General features: G+C 40.1%; 1 protein-coding gene and 1 long non-coding RNA gene across 2 annotated transcripts; one reads left to right on the top strand and one right to left on the bottom strand.

The window, feature by feature from the left end:
* Positions 1–449: 449 nt before the first annotated feature.
* On the bottom strand, positions 450–10,750 carry lmo4b (LIM domain only 4b). The gene is made up of 5 exons (XM_026305513.2): positions 10,300–10,750; positions 8,516–8,756; positions 4,008–4,104; positions 3,365–3,520; positions 450–1,066 (listed from the first exon to the last, which is right to left on the bottom strand). The coding sequence occupies exons 2-5, from the start codon at positions 8,749–8,751 to the stop codon at positions 1,058–1,060; spliced, it is 498 nt and encodes a 165-aa protein (XP_026161298.1). The 5' UTR covers positions 8,752–8,756; positions 10,300–10,750; the 3' UTR covers positions 450–1,057.
* Positions 8,710–18,335, top strand: LOC113129489 (uncharacterized). The gene is made up of 3 exons (XR_003295609.1): positions 8,710–8,845; positions 16,237–16,305; positions 16,516–18,335. It is a non-coding gene; the product is annotated as an uncharacterized LOC113129489 (long non-coding RNA).
* The last annotated feature ends 3,448 nt before the right edge of the window (positions 18,336–21,783 follow it).

Here is a 21,783-nt window from a genome sequence, read left to right on the forward strand (position 1 = left end):
TATTAATTAAATACACCATACTGGAGCAAATGTCTCGGAAAATATCACAAATAAATTTCTCTTTCATTCAGCATTTATATGTTGGTGATGATCTCTACATTACTGACTATAAGCAAATTTCTTCAGTTTGCCATGGGTTCAGGTTTGGAGGGGGTGGGGGGAGGACGGGAGCTGAGTGGGGAGAGGTTGAATGTACTGTAGCCACGCCAGGACAACAACATTTACATGCATACTGTACATACATGGTAGTTTTACAAATACACCAAGCGTGTTCATGATTTGTTTTCCACAAAAAAGCCACAGAATTTTTTAAAACCCCTTCTTTCGTGTATATATATATATATATATATGTATATATATATACATATATATATATATATATATGTATATATATATACACACACACACACACACACACACACACACACACACACACACACACATATATATATATATATATATATATATATATATATATATATATATGCCACCAAAGGAAAAAACATATTCCCCATTCACAACACTTAAAATCTATAAAGTGGAAACAACATGTTGGGAAATGAGGATAGAAAAGGAAGAGAGGAAAAATGAAAAGGTCCCGGTTTTCCCCAAAAATGTCTTTAAACAAATATGCAGAGTTGAAAAGCCTGCATCTTTTTAACCTCATTTGTCTTTATCTCTTCCCCTCACTTCAGTCACAACATCCTCTTGTGTGTGATTTCATTTTGTCTTCCTGAAGAGTCCCCTTGGATTCTGATCGGTCTCTGGCCTTTTTAGTCCAAGGTCTTGGAGTCCTCAGCATCCCAATTGAGTTGCAGTAAGTGCAAGTATCCACCCATATTTGGGGAAAAGCCAAGGTTGTTGAAGGCTGAGTGTTGGGTATGGGCTGCAGAAATCAAAGTCAGGTCACTGGAAAGATGGGCAGAGGATTCCTTTAGGGCAAAGGGCCTGGGAGCACAGCTAAAAGCCTGGGGTGCTGCTGATCCACGCTGTCTCGGGTGACAATGAGTAAGGGCTAAAATGAAGGCACACATCCTGCTTCCTCCACAGCTCCCACCTAACACACCTGAATAGTGAGAGATAAAAAATAATTAAATAAAAACATTGAAAATATCCAAGCCGTCATTAAGAGCTGCAGTTCACAAAATGCCATCAATGTCACACCCTGATGAATCAACTTTCCACCAGCTCTAGTGTTTAATTTATTGATCAGCCAGGCTTTGAAAACCATCTGGTGTCCCATTTACTTAGCATTAACTTAAAAGTGCATCCATGAAGCGATTCTCTTTGGTATAATTATAACCACGCTCCGACATAACTGCAGGAGGTGTTCAGTCCTGTGAAACAGAAAAATGCAGGGGAGTAAAGAAAATGATCTGTCAGGGTTCCAACAGCATCCAACTTTTTCATCTTTCTTGTTTTTTTTTTCTTTTTTTCCATCCTGATTCTAAGGGGGGGGGGGATTCATTTTCCCCCTTCATCCCTGAAATCATTAGGAGGGCTTCACTCTATTAGTAATTGCAAACTCCTACTTGGGGGCTAATTAAAGTGACTGACGCTGGGAGGGTCTCACTCCCCTGGGTCAAAGCAGCTCCATATGAGAGAGGTAATTTGTCTGTTCTGAACAAAGAGATTAGGAAGAAGCTGAGAAGAAAGCTTAATAAATGAGCATCAAATGTCTTGCACCCTGGACACGGACTACACCAATTATGTCACGGCAAAATCGCACATAATCAAAACAATGGTCAGTAGATAACCCTGTGTTTCTGTGACTGCTTCATTTTCTCTCTGCTAAACCCTGCCTGTGCTTCTCTACACAATTTATGTTGTGCTCTTCAGGATACATGAGGCACATTGATTTTGAGAGCTGTTCTCCCACTGTAGGTCTGTGCTGTTTTAGGCCATCCAAATTCTGTTTTCGCACAAGAAATGAGAATGTATGATGTATGGAGTGTTTCAGCAGCGAGATAATTCTCCTTACTTCACTCACCATGATAACAAAAGCATCCTGAGACTGTTCTCACTGAGCGATGTGTCTCTGTTTATTTAATAATTCTCTCTCTGCTATAATTAAAGCACCAGGGCCAATATTCAGATTGCATTTTAGCATCAATAATTCAGCAGTTTTCACTACAATTGATGTTAGCGCATAAATAAACAATGAGGCCTCATATTTACTACGGCAGCCATGCTACTAGAGACACTGGGGATGGGAGTAAGGACTTAAACAGACATTTAAAATTAAGCTAGATAATGCAACAGCTTTCAATTTAAATGTGAGGAGCTCTAAGAGCTCTGAGAGCTGATTTGTAAAAGTGACAAGCCCTTAAAAGGCCCGTGACGTGGGGGGGCTTAATGGAGTTCTACTTCTCCTCTACTCACAAAACCACTCAAGGTGAAATGCATGCTCCCAACAATATAATTCCTTTTTCAGTCTAACTCTGACACACTCCAAACACCTCCCATATCTCTCTGTGTGCTGTGTGTGCAGACAAGGTATCAATAAAGCTCCTTGTTGTGAGGCAAAAATGATTATATCTCTTGCGGGTGGAATGAAGCTTTCCTGAAGAATGAAGTTATCCTTCGTATATGATTAGGCCTTCTGTTTTGCTTTCACTGGAGGCATCAAGATCAAATCAGGGAAAGCCATGATGACAGCTTTCATGATATACTAGCTGCTACAGTTTACTGTCTGTGTTCAACCTCAGGTCCCAGATATACATATTTTTAGCCTTGGAGTAATAATTTAGCCCAGGTGATCTCAGTATTGTTGATGGAGTAGTCAAATGCAGTTTTAAACACTTGGTATTAATGGCAACATGTGTCATTTTTCAGCACAATTGCAAGTCTGGCTCGGGACAGCAAATAAATTCAAGATGAGTCAAATATGTATCTGCTCATAACAAACCGAGCGAGGACAGCAGTACAAAAAAATCATTTTCACATGTTTTGTGCTGACGGTTAATACAGATTTTCTGAGTGCGTGTTCTCAAACAAGAATGATGGAAAAATCCATTGGCTGTCTAAAAATAAAATTCATCTCTGCTCTGTAAGATTTAATATCTGCTGCATGCCTTGCAGTGGAGTTGAATCGACAACATCAATATGAACAGAGTGAAAAATGTTGGCGTGAAAATTACAGATGTTTTTCTTTTCCTGCTAATGACTCCAACTGACTGATGACAAGCTTTTACTGACTGAATTCTGTAAAAGCTGACTTCTGCCCCTCTGACTTCTGCCCCTCTTAATACTTTAAAATAAGCTCACAAAGAACTCCAGAGCCAACTTCACCATTAGACAGTCCCCTGTTGTGTTTCACTGGTGCAGAGAGAGAAGGACGGTGTAGGGATGGTGGGGGTCTTACCTTCTGGTCGGGCAGTAACGGGTTCGTCTGCAGTGAACTCAAATGGCCGTTGATGAGTGGTGTGGGTCTGTCGTGCTCGCAGAACAGGCTGCCGTTGATGTAGTGGAACCGGTCCCCAGGGACAAGCCGGTTCCGGCAGGTGGAACATGTGAAACACTGTGGTGATGGGAGGGGGGGAAGACAGACAGAGAGAGAACTGATCACAACAAGGCCTGAGGACCACGAGGCAGCGCTCAATCCTGTTATGTAATAACATCTTTGAGCATGCTTGTGTACAGACACAGACATATACACATTTCTGTGCAGTCGCTGGAACTGGGTAAAGTTGAAAAATACAGGTCCAACTAATTAACAGGTCAGGTCAAAAAAAGTCCCAGAACACTTAATTTAACTGGTCACGTATGACAAAAGAAAACACTATTTCTCACAGGCTACATTCTGGAACTTGGCAACTTTTATGTTGTTTTAGCTTAAAAATCATTTCTGACAGTGAATCAAAACAGATGTGGATTTAATTTGTATCAATCAACTACTTGTTTCAGTTCTACAATCAACCCACCTGCAAAATTAGTCCAAATTCAAGTGAATACAACTTTATTCGTCCAGGTGAAATTACACAACACAAGGTCAACAAACTCTTTACCTTGAGATGGTACACGTTGCCCTGTGCCCTCATCACCAGTTCACTGGCTGGAATGGACTGACCACAAGCACTGCAAGCTCCACTGTTTCCAAATAATCTGAGGGAAAGGAAGAAGAAAAGGAGCAAGTGTTAGTGTGAAACCAGTGTACTCATCTGCATAGATTTAGTCGTGTTTAATGAACTGTGACATCCACACTTCTGTCTGCTGAGGATGTGACTGAATGAAAACTATATTCAGTGCTAAGTTCACTATTCCCTAGCTCTATTTCTAACTTGAAGGGGTAAACACACAGGAGAAAAAACGGAGAAGAGAAATAGAAAATCATCACAATATCAACAGAAACATGAATCCTCCAGTTCTCTCCTCTACACAAGCATCTACCACTGAAACGGCATATTACTTTTGGTGCACATTTTTTGCAACCTAATAATAACCTGGAACATAAGCAATCAGGACCTAAGAGGATTTGATTGTACATCCAGGCGGAGACATAGTGCTTTTGCCATTAGGACTCCTGTGAATGCTCTGTCAGTGCCGTGTTTCCATTAGAAACCCGTAGCTACTCGGGTTGATATATAATGTGCATGGGTTAACCTTTTCAATCATGGTGTCAACACTTTAGATTTGCTTCTGCTCATCTCTTTCGTCCCTAACCTTCTCCCTCTCTCTCTCCTCTGCCTCTTGATAATGAAATGCTTGCTCCAGCTTCCCTTCTATCTTCCTTCTGAGTCCACAATTTAGATTACTTCATCTCGGTGAGCAGCAAACTGAATGAAATTTCGATTTGAGCAGAAAGTAATTTACTGGGATCTGGACCCATTTGTCATCATATCTCACCGGGTGTTTGCTCTATCACTGCACTTTTCCTAAGCAATCAAATAAGACCACAGCATCTGACATGCTCCGGAGAGAAGGGGATAGAGGGGGAGAGGGATGGAGAAAGAAAGGGATAGGGGGAGTGGTTAACATTGGTGTGTGTGCATCAGAGAAAAGCTGTTTGACTTAAAAAATTAACAAGAAAAGAAACAAGAGGAAAGTGTTGTAAGATCTACATTTTTTTCCTGTTCAGATGTTCTTGAGGACAATTTTATGAAAAGTATTTACAAATTTACACTGAGACAAAGCGAGAGAATAAATGCTTCTACCATCCCAACCATAACACAGGCAGTTGTTAGATATATTGACGAACAAACAAGCCAGAGCTCTTTGCAAAGGGACACAGAAATGGCTTTCAATAAGACAGACTAGGCAGAAGCAAATTTTGTCTTGGCATCATTTGGAAAGGCTCCATCAAAACTCAATTTCAGAAACTAATTAACTGGAGACTGTCGTCACAACACTGCCAATTCTCTGCTTTCACTGGGACAAACACGATAGTGGAAATGAACATATAGGCCTTGCTTTAAGACTTGTGCTCATGCAACGTGTGTGTGTGTGTGTATGTGTGGAGAAGCAAAACTACACTTCTCCTGAAAAGGCATTTCTGCATATCAAAGCTGCCTCATTCTAAAACTCAAACTTTTCTCAAATTGAAAACATGCTCCTCGCGTTCAAGCTGAATTTAGTCCTCAAGGAGTTTCTCTACGTGAACACTTTTGAAAGGTGTTGAAACAGGGACTACAGGACGTCTTCGCCACTGCTTTTTGTATTTCACCACAGTGCAGAACACATACCAGGTTGATTATTTTTACCAGGGGATAGCTCTTGATAGTATTTGATTTAAGGAGCCAAAGCCTTTAGGTGTGCAATTAAACTGCTATATCGGTTTGAACTTGGGCTCTAATGGCCTCTTCTGCCAGTGAACTACAGCGCTGAGGTGAAGTAGACACCCCAGGTCAGTATAATTAAGGCCAAGGGACTCTTTAATTGCAATGACACATCTGGTTTCTGTTTTTTTTCCCTCCTAAAAAAATCTGTGGTTCTTTTTTGGTTCTGGAGGATGGATTTATCTTGATTTATCTGCTTTTTTCCCCCCCGTGCATCTGACTTTGCTACTGCTGACATGTTTGATTAAATTAAATAACAAACAAAAAACACATTTGGAGCTGTCTGTTGTCTATATAGGCAATGACTATTGGATTTCATTTCAGCACTGACTGCCAGGTGAAATATAGCATGGCTTGCTGCTAGGCTGTCTGGTAAATGCAGACCTCATTCACCAAGGCCTTTGAGTAGGGTAAAATTACCCCACAACAATGATTTCTGCAACACAGTCCATTAAAAATGCCTCTCTACATCAGCAGCCAAAGCACCTTAAAAGCACTAGGACATATTGATACTGAAGCAGGGCTTTGCATAATGGGAAGAGCTACATTAGAGAAAAGGGTGTGGGGGGCCAGGGTAGGGAGATTGCGAGGATGAGGGAGGTTGCGTGTGGATCTGTGTTGTCTATGTGCATGTGTTTTGGGAGTAGGGGGATGGGGAGGTGTGTCTGTCTGTGAGTGTGTGTGTATGTGTGTGTGTAGGGGTGGAGGGTGGTGGTGGATCAGCCAAATTACACTTGGTTAATTCAGAGTAACAGATCTGGCCCCAAGTGAATTGAAGGCCTTGAATTAATTCTGTTATGACAAATCAAGATAAACGTTTCCCCTAAATTGCATGCGATTTAATTAATTTCTGAGATCCCAGTTTTTTCCTGGCCTAATAGTTCACATTCTCGTGTGCTGTCATAGTGCTTGAGTGGGCAGACTTCAAAGTGATATTAAATAACCAACTATTAGATTTACCTCACACATTCTATTGGAAAAGTGCCATTTAATTACCTAGGCTTATTCAATTAAGGGGACAGCATTCTCCCTGAATCCAGCAGCCACAAGTAAATTAATTCTCCTTCTACTAGCAGCCCACTGAAATAATATCACCTCTAGCTCAAAACAACATGAGCCCCACAGCAGAAGCAACTTTGGCTTTAAGACCGACATTAAAGTTTTGGCATAAAGCCGGTGCTTCTCCCGTGATGTTGGTGAATACTCCTACCTGAGTGATGGGAGATGGGTGTGAACATGAGTCTGATGTGATGCTTTTCCCACTCCTGCTCAATCAGACAAACATTTTCATTTCAGCTGTATTTATGTCAATTTGGAGCTACGGCTGGAAATGTATGTCATATTGGCAGTTTAGCAGTCTATTACAAAAATGAGTCTGTCCCTTTAAGATGAGGGGGGAAAAACAGCAGCAAATGGCCTTCGCAATAATCCCTCTTCTCTATCTGTCTTTCTCTCTTGCTCTCTCTCAAAAGCCAATTTGGTTAATTAAATGTTTTGTTTGCAGTGTGGCTCTCATTCATTTCGGACACGTCATTGGGAGCGGATACAAGCCAGGGACCAGATCTCATTAGATAAAACCCATCAGGACTAAAGGAAATGGAGGGGGACTATAATTAAAGCATTTAATTGTGTAGACTCACTGTCAGATGTTTTCCCCCCACTCGTATCTTTATCTCTGCAGAGATCTCATGGTTCCATAATATGCGTTTTAGCTCTTCCACCAAGCATGCTCTCATTACAAGTGGAAAGGTGTAGCCACATTTTTTTCCCTTCCAATTTTAATTACGTTATAGTCCCATTATGAATGAAGCACCCCATTGACTTCCTCATCCTTTTTATGAGATGGGTGTGAGCGCACACAGGCACACTTTAGATTTTGAATTATTCGTGCAAATTTAATAGCAGTGTTGCATGTTGGCTGTAGTGCAGTTCCATCTTTTATATTATTACAAAAGAAATTAACTATATCCAAACTCAGATACCTGAATTATAACTTATAACAAAGGAAAACCTCAATTAAAAACATAAATAATATCTGTTTGTTTGCACAATAAACAAAAAGAACTCAAGTGTTAAATCAATGTCATTCTTGCACTTATTCTTGATTTAAGAGTGTCATTTATAAACTATAGTTATGTGTCTGGTACACCTATTACAATATTTAAAATCTTATTTTTTGTATATGTATGTAATGGCCAAAAATCATCTGTGTCATCTGTATACATGTCCCCCAGAGAAAACATACAGTAAATCCTACAAGACCAATTTTCTGTCCTTCAGTTGACCATGAACAGCAGAGGACAGATATGCAGAGTGCCTGCAGAACAACTCATTTGCTTTGTGCTCTGTCAACAACCCAGCATGTCTGACCTCTTTCAACGAAGACCAGGGAGACTTCAACCAGGATACTTTAATGAGCACTGATGATGTTAGTACAATTTGAGACACATGTTCTGCAGAAGCACATCCAACTTTGCAGCTCGTTGCATGACCAGAAAAGATCCCTGGTTTTAACTCTATTTAATATCATTGCTTAATACATTCCAGGACTTTTGAAGTTATCTGGTTTCTGAGATATGCAATTTTCCTTACAAATTCATGCAAGATGTGAAATGAGTTACCCAAGTTATAATGAAAGGTCAGAACAGCAAACATTTGGTGGTAATAACTGTCAGTGACATTATCCTGAAATTTAAAACTAATCGAACTAACATATTGTAAACACGATGTGTTGTTCTCACCTGATATAGTCATTCCTACAGAGGATCATGCCGCTTTTTGTGTAGCACGATGTGCCGATTTCGCCGAGCTGGGCCTGGCAGCAGGAGCACTTGAGGCATCGGCTGTGCCAGTAGCTGTCCATGGTGTAAAGGAGGAAGCGGTCTGCGATTTTGCCCCCGCACCCGGCACAGCGCTTCCAGGACAGAGAACCTGTGCCCACTGGTGGTGGCTGGCTGCTGCCTCCGGGGTTCACCATTGTCTCTACAAACACACAGAGACAGAGAAGATGATGTGACAGTCCCAACAGTTGTGCATCATACCCAGAAGGTTGCAGCTCCTGCTTTTACCAGGTAAGTACAGTTTTGTACACAGTGGACCTGAGGGTAATAATAGCGATAGATTGGATCTCTGTACAACACAGTAATATGAACCATGGTCCACAAGTGAATTATCAAATGGAAAAGTTCCAGCCTCTTGAACATCAGTGTGGTCTTTAAAACAGCGGCAGACTGCAAATTGTACCAAAGCACAATAGCTGATCTCATTAAGGGAACAGTTGTGAGACCTGTCCTGCTACGAGAGAGCTACGAGTCATTTAGTGAACTAATCTGCCCTTGATCTCTGTCTCATCCCCATGCTGCTGCTTCATTGGACCGCTCATGATGAATGTCTGTTAACTGATAACACTGGGGGCCAAAAGAACAATCACGCAGCACAAGCTTTTGTTGAGCTGTCCAAAAGAAATTCTAAATAGCACAATACTTTTTAACAGACAATTCTGCACTCTGTTACAGTTTGAGTAGCTGGGAGGTGGTTATTGCAAAACACAAAGGAATACTGTATAAATAGGCTGAAACCAAATTGGCTTCAACATTCTGGCATGTTGGTTTTAACCAGCACTTGATGCTTCATAGGTCTTTGACCCAGACGATGAATATGATCTGTCTTGTGACTATAACAGAACCTTAATAGGAGGCATAGCCCTGATATACCACAGACCTGCTGTAACGATGTTAAGTGTTCTAATGTAATGAAATGCAGGCATTTGTTTCACCCACAAAATTAATATGGGTTCTTTCAAATATAATCCTCTCCAATTTGGTCAGGCAGACTACATGGCTGGATAAAGCCAAATCTTTGTTGAAAGGCAGGTAGGCTAATTAGAGTTGGGAAGGGTGGGGGGGGGGGGGTGCACACAGAAAAGCATTCAGTAAGCCCATTAGCGATGGCTCTTAGGGACAAACCACAGCGTACCTTAGTGCTGATTAAATCTAAAAGGAGATGAATCAAAAAGCCGACCTGAAAGTGACTCCCTGGATAAACAAGACGAACCATCGTCAAGTTTCATTCAGAGAGGAGATCCTTTTTTTTCCGCCAAGGGATGAAGGGGACAGGAGGGGGGCTGGCTTTTAACTTAAATGGGCTAACTCAAGTAATTACACGGGCAGGCAATTTGGACGCAGAGACTAAGTCATGGAAATAAAAAGGGAAGGGGGGGTGGGGGGTGAAGGGGGGTGCGCACATCAGGCAGTCATGTGCTAAAAGCTCCTGTCCGCTGGCTGCTTTTTTTTTTTTTTTTTAATGGAAAATAAAAGAAATGTAGCATTACACTGGTGCTATTGCGGGGGTCAATTCAGGAATAAGGAGGAGGATAACATCGCAAGAATAACAGCCTATCACATATCACTGTTAGCATTCTGAAAAGAAAAACAGCAACGAGGCTACGGTGTAAACAAACAAACTATAATGACATACGTTTTAAGGAGTTATCATGCAACGTCGCTGTTAATATCCGAACACCCACCTCGTTTGTCTCTTTTAAGTGTAATGACTGGAAAGTTAACGAGTTGACTGGCACGTAGCGGAACAGGTAAGACTACGGGAGTCCCAAAAAGTGCAGGTAAAAGCGGACACGGGATCGCGCGCCGTCGGCCTCCAGCTCAGCGCGGCAGCAACCCTCAGCGAGGACTGGAGCTCGTGTCACTGGCACCGAGCAAATGGAGTTATCAGATAGTATTTCCACTGGATGGTCCCCGGCGGACTGTGGCGGCTTTACTGCTCTGGTTTTCGCTGGAACAAAAGGAGTCCATTGCAAGACGTGGTTACAGATCTACGTATAGTTTCCTCAAAACCACAGAAGGACGCGTTTAGGCAAAAGCAATGAAAAAAAAAAGGAAATGAGGAGTCTGGCAGAGAGGCTATGGTAGACTGTCCTCTGGTCTGGGCTCGGGTCCCGTTAGCTGCTTGTTCTACATGTGTCGCTGACAGGAAGAAACCTCCAGTAAAAACCCCTTTTAGCCGCGTGACGAAAGTGCCGCCGCAGCCAATCAGCGCGCAGTTCATTTAAGAAGAATAACAAATCCAGCCAATCAGAAGAGATGGGGGATTGAGCTGGACACGCAGAGAAGGATGGACAGGGGGAATGGGGAGACGGAGCGGAGAGCTGCGGGAGAAACGGAGAAGAGTGTCAAACACTGACAGACTGCAAAATTACCACTAGCCTATAATGAGCCTAGCCGTTCCGTATAGCCTGTTAAACGTGTTGCCACACAAACTGTAATTTATTATCTCATTTAATCATATATAGTATTAATAAAAGGAGTAATTGTCTTAAATATTATTATCCTAAAAAAGATGGATTTTCATTTTTCACTTGTTTAATTTAGGATCAGACTGAGCTTTTTTTTAAAATATAAAGACTGCATGGCAACATCCAATAATAGGCCACATTCATCTCACGTCTGAGTTTAATTAGTTGACATTCAATAAGTACTTAGTTTACCAAGGGTAACTCTAACCTCTGGGAAATATCGAGGCCTAACAGCTGCGTAGTGGCGCCATCGTCTGTCACTGGAAATAATCGCAGCACCAGCCTGCTGTCGTTTACAACCTCATTAAGCCCTAGGTCATTGGTTTCAACACCTATTAAGGCTAATCTGCAAGACCTTGATTTGGCTGAGGTTCTTTAATTCATTTAGCCTCACAGGTTTAGTTTTTCACCATCATGTGAGACATCAAAGACCCGATACAGTGGAAGCAATTGCAACACCTTTTAATGAAAACAAGTGGAGGGGCTGACATGTTTTCTGTCACAGTGCAGGAAGAGAAGGAAGACGAATACCTCCTGTTTTATATTTAGCTTTTACCAAAAGAAAAGCTGCAGTGTAACAGCCTGAAACTGTTCCACGCAGACAAGTGACGTCTGCAGTTAAACTAAAAAAAAAGTGTTGCTATTGGAGAAAAGTTGCCTCAGAGCAGATTTGTTTTGAGATTCACTGGGTTGAGTGGTTTTACATGACAAAACAGCTTTATTATAAGATGCCCCTAGCTTCATTAGAAAGACATCAGATGTATAAAGATGATCTTTTTCTTGACTTTAATTGTTTAATTATTCCTGCAGCTCCAGAGATTGTGCTGCATCAAGCTGATTTCCCTTTGGCAAAGCCAGTGCTACTCCACCTTGGTTTGAGCCTTATTCTCTTGACATTCTCATCAAGCCTCTCACTCAGTAGAACAAAAAAACCACATAAGATGGCAAAGAATGTCTTTTCCACCAAGGAATGATTAATTGATATAAATGATTAAAACAGAGTGAAATTATGAAATGAATTTGAAAAGGGGCCTCACAGGAAAAGCTTTGTTTGTTCCAGGCCTATTTTAATGAGCTTTTCATAACTGGGCAAGAGAAATTAGTCTGCGTGTTCTTTTGCTGGAGCTCTTTTGCAAAATAATTATGGCTAGTTGAAGTGAGAAGGAGGAGGGGTATGGGGGTCAGGGAGCTGTGGGGGAGAGGGTTTGGAGATGAGGAGGAGAAAGGGAGCTGAGGTGGAGGGGTGGGGTGGGGGGGGGGTCCCTCACAAATTGATCATCTCCTTTCTCCACTGAGATCTTTCAATCCTGTGGCAGTTTCCAAGCAGCTGCATTATTGCAGACCAGATAAAAAAAAAAAAAAAAACAGCGGCACACAACAATATGGTGGAACACTATTTCAATGTTTAAACAGCAACAAGAAAGCGTCAGATGTGGCTCACAGTGTTGATACTCCCCACAGGGGTGATCTCACCGAGATGAAAAGGAGACCACAGTGCTTCATAATGAAGCTGCTTGTCCTGTGGGAAAAAGCAAGAGAGCAACATTCAGTATGGTGGTTAACTTCGGATTGGGATTCACTCTGCGTTATATTCTATTAACATGACAGTGAGTCACACAGAGGCCGGTTTCAATTTGCAAGTTTACAGACCACTGGCAATCTTCTAACTAAACAGCACCCAGGGCGCCATAACTTTCTCTCACACTCATTTCATAAGATTACACTGGATTTTTACCACAGCTGTGTATGGCCATGTCTCCTGTTTGTGATATAGCATCACACTCACTTTAGTGCATGTGTATGATGTCTTTTGGAGAGAATGATGTTCAGCTAGCTGAGCCAACTGATGAGGGAAGATTAGAGTTCAGATTATCTACAGATAGAGAGAACCCACTCCATGGCTGCATGGAGGATGGCACACTCTGCAGGAAAATCTCCAAATTAAATCTACTAAATGAGCAACTGGCTACTTACCTAAAAACACATTAAAGCAATGGTTTGACGTTTTGGAATGAAGGCGATAAGAAGACCGAGACCACTGACATATCTATAATTTAAACATCTTCAACAAATATAAGGCTAAAACCAGCTGCCAGTTAGCTTAGTATAAAGACCGAAACCATGGGAGAATAGTTCATTCAGGATCAGTTTCATACATATCTGTTGAATTGAAAGTTCAATTTGGCACTGGAAATAAGGAACCTTGCTATTTCCATAGGTAAGACAGTCAGCCTACAACAACAAAAACCTTTCTGGTGTATTTGTGGATACTATACATTGCAAATCAATAACATCTAGTTCATGGTTATAGACGACTACACTCATGCAATATGTAGTTAAAATGGCATGAAAACAAGCACATTCAAAATGACTAAATGAGTGTAATCAAACCCTTCAATCTGAGTTCATGGCTGTTTTGCTTTGTCTTGTGGTATTTTCTCTGTACTCCTTCCACTTTCCCATGTGGTCCCAGCTCAACTTGGGTCACGAAACAATGAAACAGCCAGGCGTGTTTTGCTCAATATTCCCCCCTCAAACTATGTCTCACTTCATTTATTTGGTGGTATTGATCTTGTTCATTTATCGTTTATAATTAAACAAAAACCAAGTGAGCTTAGGTAAATAGAAATCAACAACCCAATGAATACCACTTGTATGTCAGTGGATTTCCTTAGAGCCTGTGCTGGTAGTTCTTGATTTCATTAGGAATTACAACTCTGAAGAAATGTGTCAAGTCAAATGCAGTGATCTCAAGGTGAAGGGATAAAAAAGGAATTCAAACAAATATTGTACTTAAAGTAATATGTGAATCCACTGCAGCTTACTTTCCCCTATACTTAAAATATGCATAGAAGTTACATGGCCATGATAGAAGTGAGTCAATAGAGAACAAGATTTGGAAGTAAGACAATCTAATTTAGCAGTATTTCTTGGCCCTAAAACACTGTGCAACATTTTACACCTGTTTTCTTTTGCGAAGGTTGCGATGAGAAGATTAATATCAAGTCTGTGTTTGTCAGGACATGAACTTGATATCATGTCAGGAAATCTTTAACCTAGTTAAGCATAAAGAATGGACACAGGAGGAATCGGTTAGTTCAAGTATGTCCAAAGTTCAAAAATACACCTAAAACATTTTTAAAGCTGTTTTACTTGCACAGTGTACTTCAGTTGTTAAACCTGAAAAACATTATAAATTAAAAAAAAAAAACATAATTTTGTAATTTTAAAGGGATTTTTGTGCTAAAACAATGTCTAGACAAACAGCAGTTATGCCAAAGGGTTGCCAGATACAGTTGGCGAGTTTTTAATGGTCTCCACAGACTAATGATGGCACCAAACCTGGCAACCTCAATGTGACAACAGAATTTAACGCTGACATTAGTTCCATTTTTTTCATTAATCATTACATTTATAAGCATAATATGAAAAGTATAACTCAAAGTAGTGAACCCACAGATAATTATCAGCAGATAATGAAGTTCCCCTCAGTGTTTTAGGGTCCTCATCAGCACCATTTGTCTCTACTAAAATAAATCTCTGCTGAATCCACTGTACACTACCCATCCCACACAGAACAACATTCGGCAAGTTCACCTACAGATATGTAGGTGAACATGGCTGCATGGAGGATGGCACACTCTGCAGGAAAATATCACAGCAGTACAAACACGACTCCCACTGACTGCATATTTTTGCTTTGTGTCTGACTGATGGCAGTAAATAGGCAGCAGTTTACCAGCAAGGTCATAAGTGAACTTAAAAAAGCAGTGATTATTATTGTCATTGCAGTTATTGCATTTGCAGTGTGTTTCCACTCCAAAAACTACTTTTTGGACAAAGTAGGCTAGCAAATTCTTGATATTATTATGATTCCCATCTCACCACTCCTGTTGACTTGTTTTTCCTTGTCCCATCCCAGTCAGGTGATGAAGAATGAAATTGCTCTATATATCACAAACAACATACATTCATAAATGAAATGGATCTATTTTCATAAATAAAGCAAATATATGTATTTCCCAGAATGCTGAACTATTCCTTTTAGAATCAAATGTTCTGTCATTTTTGGATGTATTCATTGTTAGAAAAGCCCTACATTGAGGGGCTTTCCCCAGATACACGAGACACAGCAACTGAAAAACTGTGAAGTGTAAAAGGAGTGTCCAGTTTGACAGTGCTGGTCATGCTAACCCTCACATAGGGTAATCTGTTTATATCTCTTTGTTCTCCATATTTGGCAGCATTTTTGTGTGGTTTTGTCACGTTCACAGCCTTAAACTTACATTATATTTAAAAATACACACTTATTTCCACAAAGCTCTTTTCATTTGATACCTTTCTAAACCCAAACTTAACTGTACTCTAAGCCAAAGTCTGTACAGGATTTGGGCCTCAGAAACAGACTTTTCTGTAAAGCTATACAATGAACCATCTAGTCTGTCATGCCATTTTTATATAAATGTAATGGATTTTGTAGATTTTTGATGGCTCAAGGTGCACATTTTCAAACACATCAGAAGCCCTTGACAGTAATGAATGTGCACAATACAGCCAGAAAACTCCTCCATGCCATGAGAAAAAAAAAGATGTGAATTGATGGAATTCAGAAACTAAATGACAGAGAAGCAAAAGCAGCCTTTCCTTCAAGTGCTTTAATCGTGGGATAATTACTTCTACACACTATTTCAGACTCTCTGCATGCGCACACCTACAAACACAAACAGAACACCATGTGCTGCCTCTAACAACATTGCTTTAATGAAATGTCGTGAATCCTTAATGAGTCTCAATGTCTTGTGATAAATTTCATAATTATTCAACCCCACACAACTGGAGTGGGAAATTCATCAGTCAAAGCAAATTAGTTGGGATCCATTAGGGTTCAGTGTCTTGTAGGGACATTCACTTTATTAGCTCCTTACAACCATTGCCATAATTGGGAGCATATTTCATTTGGCTCTAACCCCACTTTATTGAATGACTGCTCTTTCCCTTTTTTATGCACAGTGACGTGCTTTGTACTGCATACTGTGCATACAGTCATTGTTATACAATACAGTACACATTGTGCAATGATGTCGTTCCTTTGTTTAAACCAGGCTGTTCTGTTTTGCATCATTTCTTTAACTTTGCTCATTTTTCTTTCAGCAAGGCACCACGCCAAATCTATCTGGTCCATCTTTATTGATTCATCACAAACATCAGATGAAAGAAGTGGTAAGAAGCATTGATATCTTCTCCCTTTAATGTAGATTAAAACAAGCACGTAATGAAAGAGGGTTTTGTCTTTTCGTGAGGAGGCCTTGGTCTGAGCATGCAGTTCGTTGTTGATCAGTGGGACACGGTGGAGGGGATAATTTCTTTAGGATGACTGATGATGGCTTCCACTCACAGATGCCTTTCTTGTTTGTCTTGGGGCTGCTTCAGGGTTCGCCTTACCCTCACTCCTCTTCCCTCATGCTCTGACAACCTGCAGACATCTCAGATGAGTGGCATTCTTCCCACAGAGACACCAAGTCTCAGACTTGGATGAATGAACAGGAAGGTATCTCTGCTTAGTGTTCAAGAGTTGGTTTTGTTTAAAAAAATGTAATATGATAATAAATATGTAATATTTATTACCAAGGAACAATGCAAGTCAAAATATTGTGCTAAATTTAAATAAAACTTTTTAAAAGCTGCAACTTGCACTAAAGGAAGTGCAAGAAATGCATGCCAAGACTTAGTTCAGCCAAGTGATGCCTTTAACAACAGGTTGATCTGGTGAAGGCTTACCAGATGCTTAAAAACTGCACAGCAGTTGACCATATTGTGAGACAAGATTTTAAAACTGAAAAAAATTAACAGTGGCATCTATGTTTCCTTTCATTGCAACAGTCGTTATGAAACCGTACTACAAAGTTCATGTTATAAGGTAATCTTCCAGGAATGTGTGCTTGCATTTTTCATGTTTTAGGTATATGGACTGTAGAATAAAATACTGCTTACAGTTGAAGGGCAAACTCCCTTTCATACTTAGTGTCTATTGAACTGTTATTACAGGACATTGAATTTCCCACAGCAGCAGCAATGAGTCCTTGCTGTAGTGTCTTAATCTCATTCTGCCCACATCATGGCCATGTTTGTCCAAAAAGCCTCCACTGTGGAGCTGACCTGATTGGAAGGTAATAAAAATCTACGTCGAACAAAGGAAAGAAATAAGCTACATTCAAGCACGTACATACACACACGCACACACACAGAAAATAGCACCCTTATCATCCCTGTTTCATTTAGAGTTGATTGCTGTCGGATTATAATGCAATCACCACACTGTGTGAGCCGTAACTATGGGAACTGGTTTTAACTGTTTATCTTGCCGGAGATCTTAATTTAAGTTTGAACACTCTGGATCACTTAGATGTGAGAGACATGGGAAATTGACAAAAAGGGGACAACAAAGAGAAGGGAGGGAATGGGAGCTGTGAAAGAAAATGGAGAAACAGACACTTTCTTGTTCTTTCTGTTGTATTTTATATGCAATTTAATTTGTCTTTCAGAGAGAAAATCAATTTATGATGACAATCCTCAGGGCAGTAATGAAAGCAGCTGAGTTCCTTTGCCATGGGAAAGTTTCTGCCAGAGAATGCCACTAATCTTGGCAAAATGAATCATTCACACTTTATTTGGACATCTGTGTTAACCCCCCTGCCCCCTCCCTCCCCCACCCGACTTTCATTCATTTGTGACAGTTTTATTACAAGTTGTGCAGGTGGCTGGAGGCTCAGGAGCCAAAAAGAATGCTGCATGGAGATGGGCCAAAATGCTGAGGAGTTGTTCAGTATAATATGGTGTTTCTTCTGTGCAGTTTGACTGTGATGTGACTATACTTAGGACTGCGTGGCAAAATGTTACAGTCTATCTCCAACTTTCCTGCCGTCTACTCAACAATGACATTTAACTTTAAGGTGTGAGCAAAGCCAGGTTAAAGACTTTAAGGTTATGACTTTATGTAAGCCTGAACTAACTCTATCCTAAATACAGGAAATTGCATACGTTGCCCCAGCAGCCTAGGTCCACAGTGTAGTTTTGAACTCAAGCCACTTTATTACCTTTCTGGTATTTTATGAGTTTCTACAAAAAACTATCCACAAGTGGTCCTTATTTTTGAAATTTGCTAAAAATGTGCCAACATGTTAAAAGCTGCAATAGTCAACATTAATGTCAAAGTTGTTCATAGCGGCCAACCCACAAATAATTACCACAGTTGCCTTTAGATCTACACAGCATTTTAGTATCTTAGCACACTTTGTTTCAAGCTACAGCAGAGAGCTGGTTTTAGTGAAAACTCTAATGAACCAAATATACACTGCCTGCCCAACAGCAAATAACAGAAAGAAAAAGTTTGTGAATTGCTGGTGAACATAGTGAAACATTTAGCAACTAAAGAATCTAATTATTTTCTCAGGAGTCGGTGGTGATCAAAACAGAGCTAAAAGAAAAGTGAATGTTGTACTTACATTTGTCAGGTAGACACAAACATGGTTTAGCTTGAGAGCTAATGTGAATTCATCTCTGCTGGATGTGCCAGCATGCCATCAGATTCACCATATAACATTAGAAGGAGATTAAACACCTGGTAAGCAATGAAAAAATATCCAGCTTTAAGATTTTAGTCTTGGTCACCTGTTGGTGATAATGGAAAGTGAGTGATACAGATCCCAATATTCCATTAAGAATGACTTTTGTATCACTCCATTCGCCAGCTTTTGTGTTCAGCATCACAACTAGTGAGTGGATGCACCATTTGCTGCAAGAGGGCAAAGTTTGAAACCTAGTTCAAAGACTAGCAGTCATATTTTCATGTTTTATCCGAGATGAGCAGATCACTTTTCAGATACACGTCAGTACAAACAGTAAATGAAAGGAACGCTATTCAAGCTGCCAAGTTATTCACAACATTGGTTTAGACTGTTTTCAGGTAAGGTAAGGATTCAGGTATTTTCAGTCTGTTGTTATTTCAAGTTGTCACATTTTGTTCAGTACAAAATTAGTCTGTACAAGCTCTGTACAAATGGGTAGGAGCTTAGCAGTCTAACATTTGCAACAGAGCTGTTACATCACAATGGTTTCTGTGTTTATTGTGGCGTTGTTATAAGTGTTTACTGAGAAAGTACCCTGTGTGTCACTATTGTGTTGACAGCAACGCTATCATCACCAGCGAGGGCCTCCACTTTATGCTACTGATTTGGTCACTGATGATGGTGGTGTAGTATAGTCTGGTCAGCTTGATCATACTACCTTTAACAGAACTTGTCATTTGAGCTTGAAAAATGAGCTCTGATCAGAAGTGCAAAACATACTCTGTCAGCCCTGCAAAGAATTCCTGTCCTCTATCGGGTGCGTCCTTGAGCTTCAATAAAGCCACCACTTTAAATTTCCAGAAAAATTCATTATCAACAAGATAAATTTATCGGCTGCTGTAATCAACGAAAGCATTGAAAGTCTCCAAGTGGGAGACAGGAGTGGTTAAGAGAATTGAACTTACACTATTACTCATAACAGAAGTTGACTGAATTGTAAGCTGATGTGTGAAATGGAAATAATTTGAACTGGCAAGGTCAGTGATCAATAGGAAGTTAATTAATGAAGAGTCTGCAATGTTGTGAAGTATGGATTTCCGAACGCCTATGATGGTGTCCTAATCATTGAAATGTCACCAACTTACTTCTAAAAAAAATCGACCTACCTTTAATTTACCTTGAATTTCTTCTGTAAATTTTTTGCTAAAACCAGCAACTCACACTGCAGTACACACTTTTTCTGGACTGGAAGATGAACTTCTGAGAATTAAATTGCATCATATCATGACTAAAATTTGTTATATTAAATATATGATTGAGGGCATTAATGAGTTTTCAAAGGCATCATTTTCAGTTCTATTAAATCTTCATAGGCTAAATTTTGAATACATGTAGTTCTATTTCAATTATATTCATGCGATTCTACTGTTGGGTATATGTCCCCTTTGTTTACCATTCATTTTAATTCATTACAGATGGCTCTGCAGGGTCAAGGAGTACAAAGTGAAAAGAGAATGGGCAGGAATGTCTAGATTATATAAACTACCAAAAAAGTTAATTCATTCATTTTGTGCCATATATGGGATACAGAGTTATACGCAAATACCATAACGAGAGTTCATTGCAGAACCCATATAGAAGTCTCAGAGTGTAAAAGAGCCTCAGTGAAAACTCACTTTGAGAATGGATGAGTGTGTTTTACATTATTGTATGTAGAACATACTTGCAGTATTGTTCAAGCTTTAAAAGTTTACATGGGGAAAGTTGTGCTGTGAAAGAGAACAAGGATAAAAAATTAAGTTCTGATTACAATTACGGGACGTGACACTTAGCTGATTTGAAATCAGCGAGGCCAAATTTCACAAAGCCTGTCAATGGTGGCAGCAAGCTCGCCAGATCCCTCCCCAATCAAAAGTTTGCTCTATATAATTTTACGCAATCAGATTTCTCCACAGTCATCCAGTGCAATCAGGTAATCAGAGGGGAGCATTAACAAGACAAATGGGGTTTAAAAAGTGGGTGCACTCTGTTTGCAGGAACTTCCTATGGAGAAGCCCCCTCCCCTCCTTGATTACTCCTATCACCCTCATACAGCGCAACATCCCCGCTAAATAGCTTCTGCTACAGTACAGGCAGTATGTGCAGTAGGCACCAATGTGATTGACTTTACATGTAAAATCTGACAGGTAAATTGTTACTTAAGGCTATTTATGTCAAGTGATTAACTGCTCAAACTAACTGTTTCAATGAATGAGTCCTTATTTTGTACAGTAATGGCACTGTAGCCTTTTTCACACCTTTAATTTGCACAGACAGAGTATTTCTGCATGGATCCATTTTCACTCCATCTATGCAGATGTTGAACATACGTGTTCTGGATTTGTGCTGACTGATGTCTTTAACGTTAGGTGACTGTATAATGTTTCAAGCTCAATGTACTGCGCTGTACTATAGAATCCATGGAATAATGTTAATACATGGATGTGATTGCACTAGTTTATGATTAATTGGAATTACAGATTATGAACCAGTAGTTACTACACCAGTGTGCAGAGTTAATATTCACAAATGTCTGTAATGTATACATTGGTTTTTATAAAGCATCTGCAATATCTTCATTCAAAATGCAATCTAATTTGGATGGGTACCATAGGTCCTCACAGGCTTCTGTTAGAACTTTAGCAAATAAAACGTGAATGGCATGATGATGGCCTTGGAGGAATAGCTCTAAATACTCTTATTTGGTGTCTTGCTGAGTGTTAGATGAGAAGATTATAAAGCTACAGCCCTTGTGTGTGGCGTTTGCATGTACTTCATGTGTGTGTGTTTCCTCAAGGTGCTCCAGTTTCCTCCTATGGTTCAAAGACATGTAGGGAGGTTAACTGGTGACAGTAAATTGCCTGAAAGTGTGACTGGTTGTCTGTCAGTACCCTAGTATCAGCTGGGATTGGTTCCAACCCCCAGCAACCCTCAGGGATTATCATGTAAAGTTAATGGATGGATGGATGGATTTTGCTCTATTTTCTATTTTGGACTGTTATGCATATCGTAGATTAAGCCACCCATGCTTGAGCCATATCGTACGGCACATTGCATGACAGATATTTATCCTATGTGGCACCTTACTGTAATT

Source organism: Mastacembelus armatus, chromosome 4, assembly GCF_900324485.2.
Source record: "Mastacembelus armatus chromosome 4, fMasArm1.2, whole genome shotgun sequence".
Taxonomy (NCBI): Eukaryota; Metazoa; Chordata; class Actinopteri; order Synbranchiformes; family Mastacembelidae; genus Mastacembelus; species Mastacembelus armatus.